Source organism: Plectropomus leopardus, chromosome 3 (assembly GCF_026936395.1).
Source record: "Plectropomus leopardus strain MGB_pleo_1.0 chromosome 3, ASM2693639v1, whole genome shotgun sequence".
NCBI classification, from domain to species: domain Eukaryota; kingdom Metazoa; phylum Chordata; class Actinopteri; order Perciformes; family Serranidae; genus Plectropomus; species Plectropomus leopardus.
In genome coordinates, this window is record NC_142178.1 from 25,039,536 (window position 1) to 25,059,701 (window position 20,166).

At 42.3% G+C, this 20,166-nt stretch overlaps 1 protein-coding gene and 1 long non-coding RNA gene across 5 annotated transcripts in view; one reads left to right on the forward strand and one right to left on the reverse strand.

Moving 5' to 3' along the window:
- Positions 1-9,399, forward strand: part of bnc2 (basonuclin zinc finger protein 2) — a 189,125-nt gene extending 179,726 nt beyond the window's left edge. For 3 of the 4 annotated variants that reach the window (XM_042484899.2, XM_042484900.2, XM_088075935.1), the window contains one exon: positions 3,645-9,399. In XM_042484899.2, coding sequence (XP_042340833.1) covers positions 3,645-4,467 — 823 coding nt within the window. In that variant the 3' untranslated portion in view covers positions 4,468-9,399. Of the gene's footprint in view, positions 1-2,495; positions 2,570-3,644 lie in introns of all 4 variants that reach the window. The other variant, XM_088075936.1, reaches the window with a different exon arrangement.
- Positions 1-20,166, reverse strand: part of LOC148189997 (uncharacterized) — a 102,825-nt gene that overhangs the window by 78,736 nt on the left and 3,923 nt on the right. The gene's annotated exons all lie outside the window — the stretch shown is intronic.

A 20,166-nucleotide genomic window follows, 5' to 3' on the forward strand; every position in this document is an offset into this window, starting at 1 on the left:
AGTGCACAAGCATACTGTACATACACACACTCAGGAATGCAGGAAAGGATAATTTAATGTGCCCTTGAGCAAGCATGTAATGTGTGTGTTTTTGAGTGTAAAACAGAGACCAACATAAGAGCGTGTGTGTGTATGTGTGGTTTTACAGTGGGGTGTTTTCTCCCAGCCTCCTGGCCGCCTGCTGCACGGAGGTAAATGATTGCATATTTATTGTGGGGAGCGAGCAGCGTCTGCAGAAGTGTTGAAGAAGCTGCATGATTAACTGCTGGGAAGACGTGCGCACCAGCGATCATCACCATTATTGGCTTTGTTAATCATAATTTTTTAAACCTTTGACAAGACTTGCCTCACTTTTCTCATTTTTATCAGCTTATCCTGCTTCTCTCTCCCTTTTTTTAATCTTCACTCCACCATTTTTAACTTGCTCCTGTGTCGCTACAGCAAGTAGGTGTCCTCCCTCTTCCACATTCCCATGGTGCAGCAGCACGCAGCCCATGGTCCCTGCATGGGCCACTGCAAACGGAGAGAGTGAAGGTTAATTATGTTGGAGAGTCTCTTTCCTCCCCTCTCTTTCCTCTCTCTGTCTCCCTCCCTTCTCCCTCGGTCCCCTCACGGCATGTGGGCCCCGGCTCCGCTGCTTCACAATTAGCTCTCTGTTTGTCTCTTATAAACAAAGGGCACGCTGCTCATAGAGAGAATATGTTAGCAAAAGCCACTCACCCCAGATCAAAAAATCTGATGATTAAAAAAAAAAAAAAGTTAAAAATTCAATTTATCAGACAGTTTCCTTGTGATGTATTTTGAAGAGAATAAGATTAATTATTTTCAGATAAATAAAGATACCCATGCACGCACGTTGTCGTCATTCGAATTCTAAACCATTTACACGTGATATTTAATGCATATTTAATGCCTATAAACTCATTTTTTTAGGCTCCTCAAATCCTCGTTTGCAGCCGATGCTGTTGAACAGACTGTAACAATGCAAAGTATATTAAAACAGTGACAGAGAGTGATAAATGTTACTAGAACTCTTGCCCTCCCACTTACACCTAAAACCTCATAATACACCTCGAAATGACAGGAAAGACAAAGAACCACTGGTGTCAGTTTAACACCACTCAGCCTTCCATCTCATTTACACATTATGAGTCATTTAGACGACGCACGCACACACAGACACTGACATAAAAACAAGGGCAAGGGCCATCAGATGAACTTAAAGATGATTAACGCTGGTTGGGACAGGCACACTCTCACTCTGCCTCCTCTGCACAGTCAAAAATGGGCTCTCTGGAGGCCTCCCCCATCTTTTGGGCAAAGATGAGACTGTCAAATTGGTTTGCCAGCCACATTACTGGCCAACAGGGAGGCAGAGAGGGGGGGGGGGGGAGCAGGGGGCACTAAGGAGTTGGGTTTGGGGGAGGAAAGATGAAGTGGAGAGATGGAGGTGGAAGGGAGTGGGAAATGGGGCAGAAAGTCTAAATCTGATAAATGAAAGGATAAGTGCATTATGCCCACTGTGTGTGTATCCAGCTGTCTTATTTTGATTATTTAGGGCAAGGAGACATTGCCAACACCAGAGTAAAATAATAATGTTCATGCAAATGATCATAAACTGGGCTCTTTTTCTCTTCATCTCTCGAGATTTTTCCGAATGGTTACAAATGATGTATCAAAAAATGACTCTTTTCTTTCCATTTATTTTATTTTCACCTTTCTGTACAATTGATTAAAAGTTGTAGAAAATGTGAATATTTTCCATTAAGATATTGTAATTTTCTAACAATGTGGTGTGCATTTCTGAGTATTTAAAATGGCTACTGTAGTGATAGCGCAGACTACTTACTGCATGATATTTAGCATGTTTGACTTTAATATCTAAATCTGAGATAGCCATGGTTAACTTAGAGCTTATTAGCAGTGAGAAGGTGTTGTTATAGAGATGGAGACATGTTGCAAAGGACCTGCCTACCTGAGCATCATCAACAGCATCCTGAGCTACAGGTTTAATCTGTGGCCCCTCTTCACATTTGGTATCCCTGCAGAAATTGTTCTCTCATACACTGATCACTGATTGCGGCACATTTCAGACTGTTTTAAAACACTCTGACCTCTCACAGCCGAGCATCCACATGTGTTTGACTAGACAGGGATACTGCGCCACAGACATTGAATCATGACTCCCATATTTTAGCCATAAGCTTATACCATATGGGGGCAACTGTACTATCAAAGGATAAAAAAGAACAAAGGATTTATATAGTCTTTTTGATCGAAGTCCCGCTGTATGGAAGTAGTATATTTTCTGTTTTTCACACACACACACAAACAGACAAAAACACGTGCAAACACACACATGCAGTGACAGCCACGGCCAATCGATTTGCCACGCTCTCTCTCCTCAATGCTGACGATGCTTGAGTGGACGGGCTCCTCGTTGCCTGGTTCACAGAAAAGGGTCCCTCAAATGAATGTATTTCTACCTCTTGCAGGACAATGTCGGATAGGGAAGTAAATAATTAAAGGAAAGGGACCCTTTTTGACTGCATCAACCCTGCCACTGCTGGTAAGCTCTACTATCCATTGTGACTCCATTTTTGCCCGTCCTGCTAAGGATGACAGTTTAATTTATTTATTTTGTTTTGTGTTGTTTTTACACACGTGCCCTCCCTGCATGGAAACCCCTCACATTAAAGGCACTGAGTGTTTGCATATTTGTTCTGATTTGCTGTTAAGTGCTGACCTGATATGAGAGGAATGGGCCTTGTGTATGTCATACCTGACGCCGGTCATTAGTTGCTTAAGTTTCCTTTCTGTGTTATGCAGTTTTATTGTGACATGTGTGCAGTGGGTCCCCGTTTTCTCAACTGTAAAATTGGAGTGGAAAAAAAGCACTGAATTCGATCTCTCAAGCCCCATGTCACCTTGCATCCTGTAGCATGGCTTTGTATGCTAACTGAAATCCTCACTAATCGTATCTTGGCTTGAGCATGGCACTTGTTACTTGGTTTCTTTCATCAGCTTTAGCACACTGTGCGATACAGTTGGCCTTGTGTTTGGGAAAAAAATGCCCGTCTTAATTAAATCCAAGGGCTACATAAAGACATGTTCATTGAGGTGCTCGATTAAGCCACCTCCAATAGGGAACGAATGCGATAATGCTGTCAGGGCCTAGTGCTAATATGCTATCCAGTTCCCCTCGATTATCACATTACCACAGCTCGAATCAATTGATAAACTCCCATTCAATATGGTGGAGTATTTAATTGAGTCAGAGTCTATTGGATTTGAGGGCTGTGCAGTGCAGACATGCTGACAGCGGTAAACACGAGCAGGATGCTCTCTCTCTCTCTGTGTGATCTCAGTGCACTTTTCCGAGGTGAGCTGCAGGATGAATTTCTGTTTCTGTGTGACTGTCTGTGTGCCTCAACTGATAGTAACACTAATCACATGTGTAGTGGTTCTTAGAAATTGAATCTTTGTAGCCTGGTACGATTTCACAGAAGTACGATACATTGATATTACGAAAAATACATGATTTTAAGCACAAACACTCTGTAGCAATCTGTATTTTAGACTCAGTCTGCATTCCTCATACACTTGCAGCCTTTTGATTTGCAACTATGACTGTCTCGCCACAGGCACAGCTCCAACATCAACCTGCACCGCAAACTGCTGACCAAAGAGCTGGACGACATTGTCCTGGACCCCCAACTCCCGCCACTGCCCAAGGACCTGCGAGCCGAGTTACTGGCCAAGATCTACGCCGGGCACCACATGGGCTTGGACCCTATGGCCGGGATGGGCATCGGAGGCGCAAGCTTCCGGCCCACTGGCCTGAACCACAATGCCCGTTCCCCCACGAGCAGTGAGTATCCCCACCACCCTCTAAACAATACCCTTAAAAACCACCACACCAACGGCTTCTCCCGGGGCCAGCCTGACGAGTACATGGTGTTGGACCTGAGCACCACATCCAGTGTTCAATCCAGCAGCAGTGTCCACTCCTCACATGAGTCAGACGAGGGCAGCGACGAGGGCATCCTTTTGGATGACCTGGAGGAGGAAGAGGGAGAGGAGGATGGGGAGGAGGGCAACAGCGAGGGGGAGGACTGCTCTCAGCATGCAGAGGGGCGGGCTGAAGGAAGGCAACGGGACGAGATTGGAGAACTAAGAGGAGAAGGACACGGTGAGGGGTTGGAAGCTTCCTCCTCGCCATTCCTCTTTTCGCCCACCGGGGGCAGTAACGGTGGCAGCAGTGGGATCCTCTGCAACATCTGCCATAAAATGTACAGCAACAAAGGGACCCTGCGCGTGCACTACAAGACTGTGCACCTGCGCGAGATGCACAAGTGCAAAATCCCCGGTTGCAACATGGTGTTCAGCTCTGTGCGCAGCCGTAACCGACACTCTCAGAACCCCAACCTCCATAAAAACATGCCCTTCTCTACAATAATAGACTAAATAATGACTTGCTACTCGACCCTGCTGTCAGTCGGCCCGCTCCTCCATTCATTCCTCATCCTTATTCCTCCTCAAATTAGCTTTTTATCCCTGCCCAGGGCCATCAAATACAAGCTCAATGCCTGTATGCCTCCTGCCCGTCCTCTGTAAGTCATTGCAAGACATTTCTATGTCCCTCTATAAAATTCATCGACTCTAAATACAGTTTATTATTGTGACCTTTGACCTTTCCTTCTTTGGGAGAACAGGATGACGCTCTTGCGCATGGAGTTTGCTTTATAACAAAACTCCAGTTGTATTCTTTTTTTCATAAGCCCCTCCATCTTTCCTTTCAGACTTCTCCCCACTTTGTTTTTACGTCCGTCTCCAAAGAATCTATTCAAACTCTTATTTGTGACTTTGCCTGCAGAAATGATAGTACTGAGAAAAAAAAAAGAAAAACCTTCTTGTTGTATTTGTGTAATGATAGCTTTTAAATGAACCCCCTTACAAAAGCATGACAGCTTCATTTGTAAATAATGTCCCAAGAGGCTTTTGGTGTAAAAGAGTTGTGTTGATGGTTGTTTGCTTCTTTTTTCTCTCTCGTTATGGTTTTATGTTACAGTCCAGTACAATACTTCCAGCTATAGGCAAGAAAGAGGTAGCATCTTACTAGCTTGACTCATTTATGTTAGCTTCAAAGACACGTTTTAAACTGAGTCCTAGGAAAAAAAGAATATCATGTGACTTGTTTTATCTACTTGTTAGATATTCAGAGGTTGCCGGCATGCTTTTTTAGGCTCCTACACTGATATCATTCTCTGTATTTCTATTGGATTTTTTTTTTGTCTGTTATGTTTATGAGCTTTAGTATACCAATTCAGTTTTTGCACTTTGCATCTATACAAGGGGATGTGTAATATTATTATAATGAGGACTTTTGCAATGGTGAGTTTAGGTGTTGTTTGGGGTCATTGATGGCTACAGTGCCAAGGTAAAATACCTTCAACATACTTGTGCCAGTTTCTTTTTGCACGTGCTCAGTTTCAAACACAGTTTCACAACAGAAAACGTCTCGGCTCCCTGAACACAACCTGATATCTTCCCCCCATTGTTCAACAATATATTAAGAAAGTGTTTCCAAAGCCCCAAAACAAATCCAAATGAGACTGAAGGTAAACTGCTGTTTCACAAACACAAAAAGGAGTTAAATATTTATAAAGTCTCTCCTCCTCTTTTTGTTTAATTCGTTTGCCAGTTATGATCAACTATAATTACTTTAGTAGGTTGATCTGTGTAAAGCATGACATTATTGTGACAAGATATGATGTTTGTTCTCACAAAAGGCATCTTAATGAAAAATGACTGCCCCGTGGATTTTTTTTTTTAAAGGAGAAAAAAAAAGATGAAAATAGTCATTCAACTGTGACCAAAACAAAAGTGTTTGCTTAAAAAGAGCTCTTTCAGTGTGACAGTGTGTACTTAAATCATGCCCCATTGGATTAATATGATGCACTTGAGTCTTAAATCTTTTGCTGTGATATTTTCAGAATCGGTTTCCATTGCAGCGTTGGCTACAAATGTACTCTTATGAAAAATGTTGTCATTTTCCACGCTGTTGTTTGCAGCCATTTTTAAACATGTCCATGACTGTCTTGCGGTACAAATATTTCCAGTAAGTGGGCAAAGTAGCCTAGGGAAGGGGTATTTATTGGTGAGTGATGTATCTTCATGGAGATGTTTTTGTCCAGTATATTTTTTGTAAAAGACAAAAAATAGAGATTGTTCCTCAGTTTGACTTGTTTATCAGTGTATTAGCGATGCCATGTGTTACTATACAAGGAGATCTTCTCTTACTTGACTGGTGCTACACAAAGAGGGAAAAATATGCAGTGTTATGTGGTGTGCTGTACAGTATTCACAACACTCTACATCCATGACAGTGTTGAGTTCCATTTGTTTCATACTTAAGCCATTTTGCAATATAGACATTACCTATTCTAGTGAAATATTGTATGTCTTTTTTTTTTAAAGACTCTCCCTATATGACACATGCAGTTTTCAGTCCTCTCTTCTCAGAGATAAAGAGAGCGAGACAGAGAGCTGAGGCTGATGGAAAGGTTGCGGAGGTGGAAGGCTGACTAGGGAGGAAAGGATGACAGCAACGATCATTAAAAATGTGCTGCTTCTCCGTTACCTGGAGGCGTCCCTGCCATTCCAGCTTCTTCTGTCTAATAACTCACTTGTCACTTCGTTACACTGCACAGGCTCCAAGGTTGCTGACAAGACTGTGACACTGACAGAAAGAGAAAAAGAAGGAAGGAGGCTGCGTGCGCTCCGAACAATTCAATTTGACCCGTTCAATTTAGCTCAAATCCGTTCATCTATTCATTTTCTATGTGTGCTTATTCTTATTCAGGGTCGCTGATAATTCAATTCAATTCCTTTCTTTCATTCTCTTTGTCTATCAGAGCGAAGTCATTTAACAACCGCCTTACCCATTTCTTCAACCCGCCACTCACTTACCACCTCCACACCCCACAGCGCAGGTCCTACAGGGACACACACTAATAGTGTATGCTTAAGTTCACTGGACGGCCATGGCATAGGAAAAAGGGATGGGTAATTGCCTGTTTATCCCAAGTGAAGGGAAAATTGAGTACAGGAACCCCTGCCTTCTCCCAGGAGTGGGTTTCACTGAGGCGCTTGCTGCCTCATTCACTCATTCAATCCCCCCGGCCCTCGCTCTGGCAGAAATTTAAAAAAAAAGAAAAAAAAAAGTGCTACTCTAGGAACCCTGCTGACAGCTGTCTCTCTCACACACAACCCTACAAACACACACACACACACACACACACAGGAGAGTGGCGCACATATGCTTCCTACTTAGAGGCCAGAGAGATGACAGGAACTAGATGACTTGTTAACCTCTAGTGATGAAGGAGAAGGGGCAGAAATGTAGTGCGTTTTCTCACCACAGGAAATGAAACTCTCCATCTAGCATTAACATTATAGCTGCCACTAGAAAGCTAATATTCCATCATGGAAAATCGTATGGGCTAGCACTGAGTCAGGAATGCTCTTATTATTAATATTATATTATTTTTATAATTATTATGTCATTTTAAATATCCAACACTGTTTAATTGAGAAAATCTTTTTTTTAAAAAGGCCAGCAAGTTTACAGATTGATTTGAACTCTCTAGAATTAAGAGAGCTGTATGTACCGAACATATCACAAGTTATCTTTATTTATATATATATATTTATATATATATATGTGTGTGTGCTCTGCCCAAATAACCTCAGCTTCTATGCCCTTCTTGATCTGAGAAAAACAAGTTTTCAGACTTGTTTTTTCAGACTCTGCAACACTCTTTATGTCCTGCTCCTTGCTGTCCAATTCTCAAGCAGCAGCTGCAGTGCATGACCTCTATCTGTGTACTTGTGTGTGCCAGGCAGAAAACTGAATATCATAGAAGAGATTCCCTTACAACACCCTTCTCCCACCTCCTACGGGCTCCTTCTGAGTCCTGCACCGTGCTGGTCATGCCAGCAGAGCTCAGAGCTGCAAGAGGCTGGAAACAGAGATGAGAAAACATGCAAACGACTGTCCAACATAGCCAGGAAGACAGACGGCAAGAGAGAGAGAGATGGTGGAAAGGGATGGGGCTTATAAAGTGGTCTGGCTGGAGCCTCGCGGCAGTCACTTAACAAGGCAGGGAGAAAGACAGGAGCACAGGGAGAGGGGAGAGCAAGAGAGCAGCAGGGCCAGGACTCCCCAGGAGTCATTGCCAGCTTCTTCTAGATTGCCTGCTGGAGACCGATTGAGCCACCCCTCACATTTCCACCAGTCTCCCCTACACTCTCCTCTCCTCTGAGAAATGACCCCCTCCCCCCCCGTTCCTCTGAGAAAGCCCCCAATCCAATCTTTGTCTTTCTTACTTCTCCTACCACATGGGCCCAGGTGCATTCTGCTACCTTGTGGCTGCGGCTGGGGATTCGCAGTAACACGTCACTTAGAGCGCCTCACTGCCTCAGACCACTGGAGTGAATCTTTAATATTTGATTAGAGTAGCGTCAGGCATCAATTATTCTGTAATTCTACATAGCACACAGAGGGAGAAGTGGATGGCAAACGGCTGAAGCGGCTGACCTGTTAATAACTGTCCGTTTTGTTCACGTCACACAGTGAGTGAGTGCAGTAGGTGTAAGCACACAGGGCGAGAGGTGACACTGCGTGCAAATTGTCCAGTTAATGTAGCTCATGGAACAAAGTGGGATTCAAATGTTTGATGGGACATCGTAAGAAATATGCAGATACGAGAAATACACACACATATTTGTAAAGATGCTTCAGTCTTATATGTTAAAAAATACCCTCATTAATTTGAACTGGAACCTGTGAAATGTCACGAATGAAATCATATAATGTTTTCCATTGTGCCAATAATATTTTACAGTCTTAAAGTACAAATAAGCTTGAAGAGCTGGTGAATTTAGATTTTTGTTTTCACTTGTGTTTTTGTGTATCTAATGCATTTGTGTCTTTAAAAATGCCCGTGTTATGGCACTGGCACTTGACAGCGTTGCATGGCTACATAGTCGCACTGCAAAAGAACGAACAGAGCAGAGGAGCTTGCGTCACTTTGGTGTCAAATGGTGATTTGGAAGCCTCATGAATACTGTATGTTACCTAAACAGGTGTTTCCCATTTGCAGACAGGAGGGAAAAAAAGGTCCTCTTTTTAAAAGACTCTTGTTTCTTTTCTTTTCTTTCTTTTATTTTGCCTTTCTTGTATTTGTTTCTGTATCATAACTGTCTATGGTTTTTGCATAAAATGCATAAGGGTTTTGGGATGTAAATGGAATTTTATTCATATTTTGTCCAAATACCTCTTGTAATTTGTATCAGAATTCTTGTACAATTTTTATATTAAAGATTTATCAGTCACTGGCATTTTCTCACTGCAGTTTTATTCTTAACTGAATCAAAGTTATGTAGCTTGAAAAGACACCCTTCTCTATAATATACGAAGAAACTGCAGGGCACCAAAACAATGTGTCAATCAAGTCATTTTAACAAGACACTGATTTCAGCAGGTTTTACTGGGCTCTTAATTGCTCTATGATAAAAATCACTGGGGAAAAGGCTATCTTGACCAATTAGTGGACGATTAGATTAATAGTTATTAAAAGATGTACTGGCATGAGGAGAAGGTGCTGCTGGTCTTAGCAAATTAGTAAGATTGTCACACTGAAGGTGGGAAACAAAGGACATGCAGCACCTTTGGCTGATCATATGCGGAAATTAAATTTAATGCCCTTTTGAAAGCTTGAGGTTTGAAAAATATAAACTTAATATACGTAAAATTGGCTGAAAAATTGTGCAATTGAAAAAAAGAATATGCAGAAAACCAGAAATAAAAAATATTTTTCATCCCTTAATGGAAGCTTTGAGCACCAGTAAATGTCAATATTTTCATTTATGACTCCACACAAAATGAAAAATATTAACATTTATGAATATTAACATCAGTCAAAGAAAAAAAAGCAGCTTAACAAAAGAACAACAATGTGACACTGAAGACAGACATTGACAACGACAACGGACAAATGCAGGGTCATTTTGCAAGAGCGACCTGTGCTGACATCATTTGCTGTGACTGGGGGTCAAATTACAAATTGATATGAGCTCCAGCAGGGATGTCATGTTTGCTCTGGTAACCAACGGGAACATAATGCCTCCTCCCTCCCCTCTGTGAAAGTGAAGGAGTGACACGGGCCTTATTGACCTTGAATTAGACACCATTCCTCTTTGTCACACACCAGTTCCTTGATCCCCTGTCATTGTTGATAAGTGTACAACACACACACACACACACACACACACACACACACACACACACACACACACACACACGCACACACGCACACACGCGTGCGCGCATAGATTTCAGAATAATAGCGCTGGATGGTATTGATTATATGCAGGGTTAGTAAAAGATACCCCCCCCCCACACACACACACACACACTTTTCATAGCTTTCCTCTGCCACACACACACACGCACGCACGCACGCACACACACACACACACACACACACACACACACACAAACTCCCTTTCTTGGCGACGACCTCCCACCAGGGAGGCGGTGGGCGCTGTCCACCACTAGGCTGACCTCCCTGCTACATAACTGAGCGTGTTTCTGACGGCGGCAGGCCATCGATTGGCCTGACAAACACATTGGCCCTCCTCTGACCTTTGAGAAGCAGAGCTCTTTGCTGTGGGAGAATATACACAGACTAACAGACAGAGAGAGAGAGAGATAGAGAGAGAGAGAGAGAGAGAGAGAGAGAGAGAGAGAGACAGAGAGAGAGGGAGAGTCAGGGCGAGCTTTGTTGTGTCTGAACTGGAAAGGGTGCTGACAGGGGGGGCAGGGTGGAGAGGTTGACAGGCCAAAGATGTCCATCAGTCAATCTGTCTGTCTGTCTGACCTTAGAGTCAATCCATTAAAGAGTCTGTGTCCATCAATGAGTTTAAATGTTATGTTTCAGAAATAAGTTTCCAATCAGTGAGTTGGAATAGAATTTAAACAGACTTAAGTTGACTTACAATAAGATATCACATTGCTTATTCAAGCATTGTAAACCTGTGCAGTTTCTCATAGAGGAAAAAAAACACAAATCACTACCTCACATTCACCTTTACATTCACAGACAGTATGAATAGACAGGACAAATAAATAGGACACAGCTCCCTTTTTCCTCCCACAAACAGCAGTGAAACTCAAGCGACTAACGTATGGCTATATGTCACTGGGGTTATTTTAAAAATTCAAATGAAAGTCAATAGTGCCTGCAAAGTGTCCAGGCTGCAAACATGCACCATGTACACACTGTACCATCTCCAGTTCAACGGCATGTCTTTTTGCTGTGGAAATAAGCCAAGGCAGCCAACAAGAACCAATTCTACTGCAGAGAAAAAACATGCAAATGTCATGCAATATGGGGCTGAAGAAGAAGAGTCAAGCTGATTGTTAAAACTACTGAGACTCTGACAAAGACTGAGACTGTTTAATCACTCACTCTCCATTACTCACTATCCATTTCAGATGCAGCGTCTTACGATTGATACTGTTTTGGCATTATAGTCTCTGCTGGTTATAAGGGTCTTGGCATTATCTACTGTGTATAGGTGCAGATTCAAGGGGGGACACAGGCGACATGTCCCCGTAATATTTAAAAGATGAGCATTTGTCTTCCCAAATAAAAACATAAAGGTAGAAGAGGACTTTTATTTTGAAAACAAATAAGGACATCAACACCGTAGATTGATGCAGAAAAGGCACAAACTGGTGTGTAAAAAATTACCAGAATGAAGGTAATTAAGTGTTTGATGCTCAAGATTTCCTGAAGAAGGAACCCAAACTCCTGGTTTTATATGCATTAAGCCCAATATTGAAACCAAACTAAGATCCTTGCAACCATGTCTGATATTGAACTTTTCTTTTGCTTTATTAAACTATTGTCAGGACAAGAACATCTCTGAAAAACAATACTACGAGTAAGATTATATAATTTTTCTGTCTCCGTCTTAACACCTATTGTCTGTGATTTTTAATTTAAATTAAAGCTTTTGAGGTATGGAACTGGGGAACAAAAAAAAAAACTGCAGAAAGGAGTAGAAGGAGCTGCCACTTCAGCAGGAATGAGCTCCTTACAGACACACTTTACAAGAAGCACCATGATGTTTTTAAGCAACTCTTCACCTTTTAGAGAATTTCTTTTAATCTATATGCCATGTCAATAGTACAGATCAGTGAGTGAAGGACATATGAAACGGTGACCACAGTAAGGAGATTTTGTCAGTTTGTCAGTGCTCATGAAAATCAGTGTGTCTCTGTATGAAACTATGAACAGGCCATAAATATACAGACAAATAATTATGTAGATAAACTATATATTACACTAAAATTCTTAAATATAATTTCTGATTTCTGGTTGCACTCTCACACACAAAAAAGCCCATGCACCAGCCAGTCACTGCACTGAAAGCAGGAATCAATTTTCATTGAGGACTAATTGATTGTAATTGCACACTATAATTACAAGGTAAATTACCAGAATTTAGGGAGAAAGAGCAGAAAAGATTTTATATTTTGCCACTTCATCACAGAGCTGCTAAATTAAAATATCCATATTTAATGTAACAATGAGCAGAGACATTTCTTTCAGCTTTCTGAAGGTTGCAATACATAATTACAGAGAAAGAGACTGGATGACTGTGAGCAGAGGCACTTATAAATGTCTGTGCATTGCTGAGGAAATGTGGGATTAAAGTGAATAAAACAGACGGTCACTCCTGAATTCTTATAAAAACTCATCTGTGGTAACATGAGCCTTGGCTGGGATGGACCGCATCCACGTATAAGACTTTTTACTGGGCCTTATTGATTTGGTTCTACACCAGTGAGGCCTGCAATGCTGGCTAATGCTATTGACGAGCCATCAGTCTTGTCCAGAAGTGTGGAGGCATGCAGCTCTTTTTCCAAGACCAACCAAGGAAGGAGAGAGGAAGAGGAGAAGAGAAAGAGAGGGGAAAAACATCAATGGACAGTGATGGAGAGTGGGGAGGAGGGCGAAGATGCAAGCACAGCAGACAGACTCAGACCCCTGTCCATGGTTTGGGAACACTAAATTAGAAAAAAGACAAAAGGGATGAGAGAGGGAGAAACTGTAAACAGCCGCATCGATCCAACTAGTGTTGGGCAAATCAAACCATTACAGCCAGAGTCTCACGCCTTGGAGTTGAGGGAGACAGTGTGAATATCTATACACTTCCCTCGTGAAGAGAAAAGTTTGCACCAGCACACAGTGGATCTCTTTTAGAATTGTTGGACTAACTCTTTAGTTTGCTTCACCCACTAAATAACAAGCTGGAAGTGCAGCAAGACAGGAAGGGGTTAACTCAGAAGAGGGTGGAAGGGAGGATGAAAAAAGCCCTCTGGCAACCCAGGGACAGAGGGAACGCTGAACTCATCACAAACCCCTCTCCTGGCGTCCGCCAGCACATAATGACCCCAACAAGACGGGAATCCCTTTTAATTAAAGTGAAGGGAGATCAGTTAAGCAGATGGTTGCCGACAAATATTAGGGGAAATAGAATGTTTAATGGTCTGTGCACTTATCGCAGGCTATTTTCCACACCCAGCCCCAAACTGATAAACAGGACAGAGCCTTGTTAATCAACCTTACAACCTTTAAAGCCCAAGATAAGAGAATAATTCGGGATCTTTGTAAATTAGCTTGAGATGTGGCTAAGACTCTGGCCCCTCGCGTACTCAGGGCCAGACTGTCGAGGAGGGAGAAGAATTTCTATCAGTGTAATAGCCTTGCGCCATGGTGGAGAAGTTTGGGGGGAAAAGTACTTTTTCCAGGGGATAAAGATATTTTTTTTCTGGTGTTTTCCTGAGTTTTTATTCCCCTTGTGGTTTGACCCTCTTGCCACCACCCTACTGCGCTCTTATCAGTGACACAAGAGAGTCACCCGCCTCCGTGGAAATAATCTAAACAGAGAGGCGGGGAATCGGCAGCCTGAGCCGGTGGCCTGTGTGAGCAGGTTAACGGGCCCTCACCCCTCTAAGTCAGACACAGGTGGGGGTGGCCTGTGTTTATTTTGCAGATGATGGATTGAAGAGGAAGGGATTATCGACAACAGTAGCAGCCCTTTGAGAACAGTAGCAGGTACTATTTTGCTACAAAGTGCCTTATACAGGAAGTTTTTTCTGTAAATAGCATACTGCAGCTTTCTCAAAATGCATGGGACCAAAGGCTTACAACATCAATTTGTTATTCAAATGGATTCAATCACCATGGTTTAGCATTCTGTCTCATAAGAAAAAGAAAAACTTCTGTCATTTTAATCCAAAAATTTAAATCAGACCCAGAACACTGCTGTGAGTAGTAAAACAATAATAGTCCAAAAAATCTCTGCAACCTTTTTACCTTTTTAAATAAACTTACAAATTTACACAAATTGGTCAAAGATGAGAAACTGGTGCCTTTTCCACCAGCTTTTTTTAATGTGATGACATAGTTATGTTTAACCCCACAGTTGTAATGCTTTCAGACCACTTTTAGTACCTGAGTACAGCCACAATTTGATAAAAAAAAATTCACATATGTACCATAACAGCTGTACAGAAAATGTCAATATGACAAAAATGTCAGACAACAAACATGTATTGTTTTCCTCCAATCATGTACTTGGTGGATTTATGTTAGTATAACGACAAAACAAAACTCTTTCACTTCTCTGCTCCCTGCAGAATTAACTGATCTTGTTTTTCGATACTGTTTGTTTGGTGTAGTTAAGGTCTATATGTCATGAACATACTCATGTAAACAATAAAATGTAAAAATCTGCAATGAACTTAGACACTTGACATCTTACCTATGCTGTCCTCAGTGACCATAGACGTTTTGCTAATGCAAATTTCCCCTCTTGTATATTTTACCTTTTCTTAAATGAAAAACACATTGGCTGAACTCAGCTCCACCTCTTCCCGCCCCCATCTTTTTTTTTTTTTTTTAAATCACACACAGCAGAACCATACTTCATTTAGCCAGCGTTAAGAGGGTTGTTTTTTTTTGTTTTTTTTTTACCAGTTAAGTTTTGTTGCTGTTCTAAGCTCTGTTGTTTCCCTCCTGGCCCCTTTTGAAAAGGGACACCGGATTGAAGGTAATTATATTGAGAAATGCAGACATTTATCAGTGCTTGTGGTTTGGGACCTTAAATGGTCCTGCTGACAATTTTCCCTTACAGTAGGCCACTGTGGAGCTGGCAGGTTCTGCTCAGAGCCCCAATGCTGGGCTTGAAGGCTCAGAGTGCTGCCATATGTTGGACTTCACTGGTGCCAGCAGCAAATGTGCTGAACAACGCGACTCAAACCATGAACTCCGTGCCTTGGCAGAAGGTGCGTGCACGGGTACTTGCAGGAATGAAGAAGTTAACAAAAAAAAAAAGATTGTGTAAAAAAAAGTAAAAGTGTTTTTGCCCATCCACACTTCTGTCTACCTGTCTGTTTGTCTGTCCAGCGTCAGATTGAGAACACATTGCATCCCACTGTTTCTTCAGCACACGCGCACACATGCATATTAGTCTGAATATCCATGGAGAACATCCCAGATTGCAATGGGTCACACCTGGTTATGCTTCTTCCCTCCTTCCCTTACTCTCCGGTTCCCACACCGGCGGCATCTGGAACCTATTGGCGGCAGAGTCACACCGAGCCATAAAGCCCTCAAAGGCTCACAAACGCACTAGGGGTAGAACGTCAAACAATGTTGGCCCAACAAGCTGCCAACAGACACAATGCATCTTGAACCTGAACAAACCCCACTGCTCATTTTTTATCCTCGGCGTCTCCTCTGTATGTCTCCCTAAACTATTCCTCTCTTTCTCTCTCTCGCTCACAAACACCACCTGGGAATGAGTCGAAGGGAGAATTTTTACATTTTTACCCATAAATGGAATTGGTACTGATGCTGAGGGAGCTAAATGCGGCTCAGGCGACTGAGACCGTGGAGAAACAGATACTGATGAGGCCAGAAACTTGCTGTCAAAATAGCTTGTAACAGAAACACAACACTCACAGTGCATCCAGATTTTGGTGTATTTTAACACACAACGGCTGGATCTGTTTAAGGTTTTAATCAAATTTTCTCAGTCACCATACTATGCCCACATTGTCACTGAAGGGTTAATGACTACTGATGCCACCCGACAGATAATGCGATCTGTCCTGGATAGGATCTCAAGAGCGTGAGCGAGACCCATTGTCACACGGCCATCCTTTTAGACATGATAGGAGCGGGGGTGGGGGCCATTCTGTCACAGCCTTGTAATGCTCTTATCGATTCTCCATATCTGTTACGGAGGCTGGGAAGCACGTCCCAAATTCGATATGCTTTTAATAGGGGCCAACTTCTCCAAACAACACGGTGCCGATCAAAATGGAAAAACAACTGAAAAGATGACAGCAGCAAGAACAAAGCCTCTGCAATTGAGCAATTAAATAAAACTGAAGTATGTAACGTGTAGTTTGTCTGGCAGTTCCCTTACACGCTTTATATATTGCGTTCTCTCTCCCAGCCGTCTCTCCCCTTTTTGATTTCTATGGCATAAAAAATGTTGGCCGGTGTTTAAGCACAAAAATCTGTGTTGGAGCTATTTCAAACCAGCATTTTATTGCTAACAAATGCTGCCTTTGATACTGGCTACAATGGGTGATACTTCACTGTTTGTTTGTGCTGGAGGTGAAAATGAGTTGCTAACATTTGGAAGGGAAAGCTTGTGAAATATAATGCAGCAACAACACACACATGAGAAAAAAAAATGGCACTCTTTAATGTCGTGCAGGAGCCGGCAATGTTTTTCCACTCATTAGAGGGACTTTGAAGTGTGTGTCTGAAACCTAAGCTTGGGAAATCTGACAGAGACAAGATTGCGGTGCGCACTTTCTTCTCCAAGAACACCACGACTCAAGGTAACATATCCACATCCTATTAGTTTGTGGTGAACTTACCAATTGGATGCAGACAGACTGTGGTATTAGGCAGTACAGAATTTGATCATGTTGCCTGCAGTATAAAATACAGTAGGTCTACATGGTGAGTTAACTACAGCTCTGTCAAATTTAATTTCACCTCACGACTATGACCAGTACAGCATTATCAAACGAGGAGGGGTGTGGGGTGGATTTCGTGTGAGAAGCTACATAAGTGCTTTGCTGGGCTCAAGTCGTAAGGACTCCAGTGAGGGGTGGTGCAAAGTCTTGCCTCTTCACTGTCAGACCCCAGGGTGCTGTCTAAATTAACTGAGACGAGTGGATTGTTAGAGGGATGACCCTTTCCCTATTCACCCGGTTCCTCCTCCACACACACACACTTCATCACACATACACACTCTGAACGTCAACCGCTAAGCCTCAATAAATCTGATAAGCCGCCCTGGTGGCTTCTGTGGCCAATCCGCACAGAGAACAGCATGGCCGGTATCAGGCAGCTGCAAAGCCCTCGTCAAGCGGGACTCCAGAGTACTCTGAAGGTCCGCGCTCGAACCCCTGAAAGCTGGCCCGTCTCTCAGCTCTCCCTTACCCCTCAGCCCCAGCTCCTCGCCGCTACCCCCCATGCCTGGGTGATGTCATTATTGAAGTCTTTGGCGAGGAGTAAGTTACCATTGACAGGTTCAGAGCCTGGCTGGCTCACCCATGAGGATTCATGACTTTGAAGCTATTGGCCTTAAGCTGCAAATTATTCTTTTCAGGCTCTCTCTGCTCTACCTACGGCTTTAATCCACACCCTCCTTCTCCTCAGTACACTCGAGCTCCGCCAGGCAGCACCCACTAGCCTGCACACACACAGACATAGATAGAAGTAGAGGGATACAGACTCACAGAGATAGAGAGCGAGCAAAGGCAAACACATGCTCACTCACTTTCCTTGATATCTAGAAACACATACTTTATTGAATAGCCTCATTGCCCCCCCTCCTCAGTACAGTAAAGTTAATAACACCAGCAGGGCAGAGCAGTACCAGGCTCCAGTAGCACCGGCAAAGATCCTCTTAGCCCCAGCCCATCCATTCCTCACTCCCTTCATCAGCACTTAGTGGACATCTGTGCAGTGCCAGCCCTCTCCATATGCCACGGCGGTCAGAAGACAAACGACCATGTCAGTGCAGTGGCACGCCTGTATGTCTGATGCCACACAGGGGTGCAGTGTGGGTGTGGTGAGGGACAGAGACAGGAAGAAGGCCAGGGCTGGTTAGGAATGGGCTGGGTTTGCAAAGCTGCCAGCACACAGAGAGAGGGGCAATAAGTTATCTAAACTGTAGACACATGAAATACCAAAACTAAGTGATGGCTTATGTGGTCAATAAGGCCTGTGTGGAAAACAAAGAAAAACACCTAAAACACTTGCAGTCCATGAGCTATGGAGGTGGTTTTGCCTGTTATGGCCCATTAACTTTGCACATACATTATATTACTACATGCAGACCACTTCCAAAAGCACATCATATTTTTTTAGATTACTTCTCTAACTTCTGGACAGTCTCAGTTTGCCACCTATCTATCCATTTTTTATATATGCAGTCCTGGGTCCAGTGAGCTGGTGCCTATTCCAACAGAAACTGGGCAGCCATTGGTTTCCATTTTGCTGTGCTGATAAATGAAATAAGTACTATTAAGTTATAAAAGTTATTATTTTATCAGTTCACCTCATAGTGCTAATGCGGTTGCAATGGGGTCCGTTTTTAAAATCTTGTCTTGTTGGTCGATAACCCCCTGGTGCACTCAATTTTAAACTAGCATGAGGGTACCAACCATGTCAAACTAGCTAGTCGAGAGTAGGACTAAATACCATCTTAAATTAGGCTAACTTTTGGCAAAGGACAAACTGGCATGGCCCTTTTTAAAGGGGTCCCCTGGTCTCTCACTTCAAGATCTGAATGAAAACTTCATGCCAATTCCATGCAGTTTGGGGCAAAAAAACATGCATTGTTTTGCATGCAGTGAGCTATAAATGGGTAATTTAGCCTATTGTATTTGAATATTTGTGCATACTGGCATCCCTTTACAGTCTTGGAATTGCATAAATTGGGTATGACTTAGAGCTGAAACTGTTGTGGAACCAATGAGCCGAGTTATTATTTTTGCCCTCATAGTAGCCACTTCACTGTTCTGACACAAATGTTTAAAATGGACATTACTTTATCTAGTTGTGATTTTGAGGTTAATAACAATCTCATGAAACTTTACATGTAAAGTTTACATGATACTTTACATGATACATGACTTAAAAGAATTTTAACCAACCCAATTTGTTTTTTTAAATTGGAGTAAAGTAACTCAATTACTTGTAACACTGTTGACGCAACAAGATTAGTTTTTCTGAAAGTGAAAAAATGCATTGTATTTGTATAAAATATTACTTTCCAGTTGTGTAAGATTTTGGCTCAAGCCAGGCTAAACATAGCTTTCCATAAAGTGGAAAGATTATTCCAAGTAGAAATCATGACTTAATTATATGTAAAAATGTGCATTGGTTTAATTAAGTTTTTTTTCAGTTTGCTCAAGCTGAACTTTTTTTATTTAGAAAAAGAAATAGAAAAAATAGATGTAACAAGTTGACACTTTTTCTAAGCCTCTTTTCTGCAGACACAAACTAGGGACCTAGGCATTTAACGGATTCTTGGCTTTCATAGGAACATTGACAATAAGGGGATTGTGGGCCGTCCAGCTCACTTTGTAGAGCAGGCGTCCCATGGACAAAGGCTCTGTCCTCGCTGTCCTTGATTAGATTCCTACCCTGACCCTTTGCTGCATGTCATCTCCTCTCTCTCCCCCCTTCACTCTCAAGCTTTACTCTCAAATAAAGGCAAAACGCCAAAAATAAATTAATAAATAAAGACAATAAGTAGGTTTCTGAGTAATTTCCATCACAGAAATGCTCCCCATCCAATCACTGAAAAATGCTTTTCTTACAGAAATCTCCAAATCACAGCATGGATTTTTGTGTGTTGCTCAGGGTCTCTGTGTTTTAATGTAGTATTTTGGATGGATTTTTGACCATTTTTATCAATTTGAGTGGTGGTTAAAATCCGTACCAAATCTGTGCAACAAATGGTTATCACCCAAAAAATTGCAGCAAC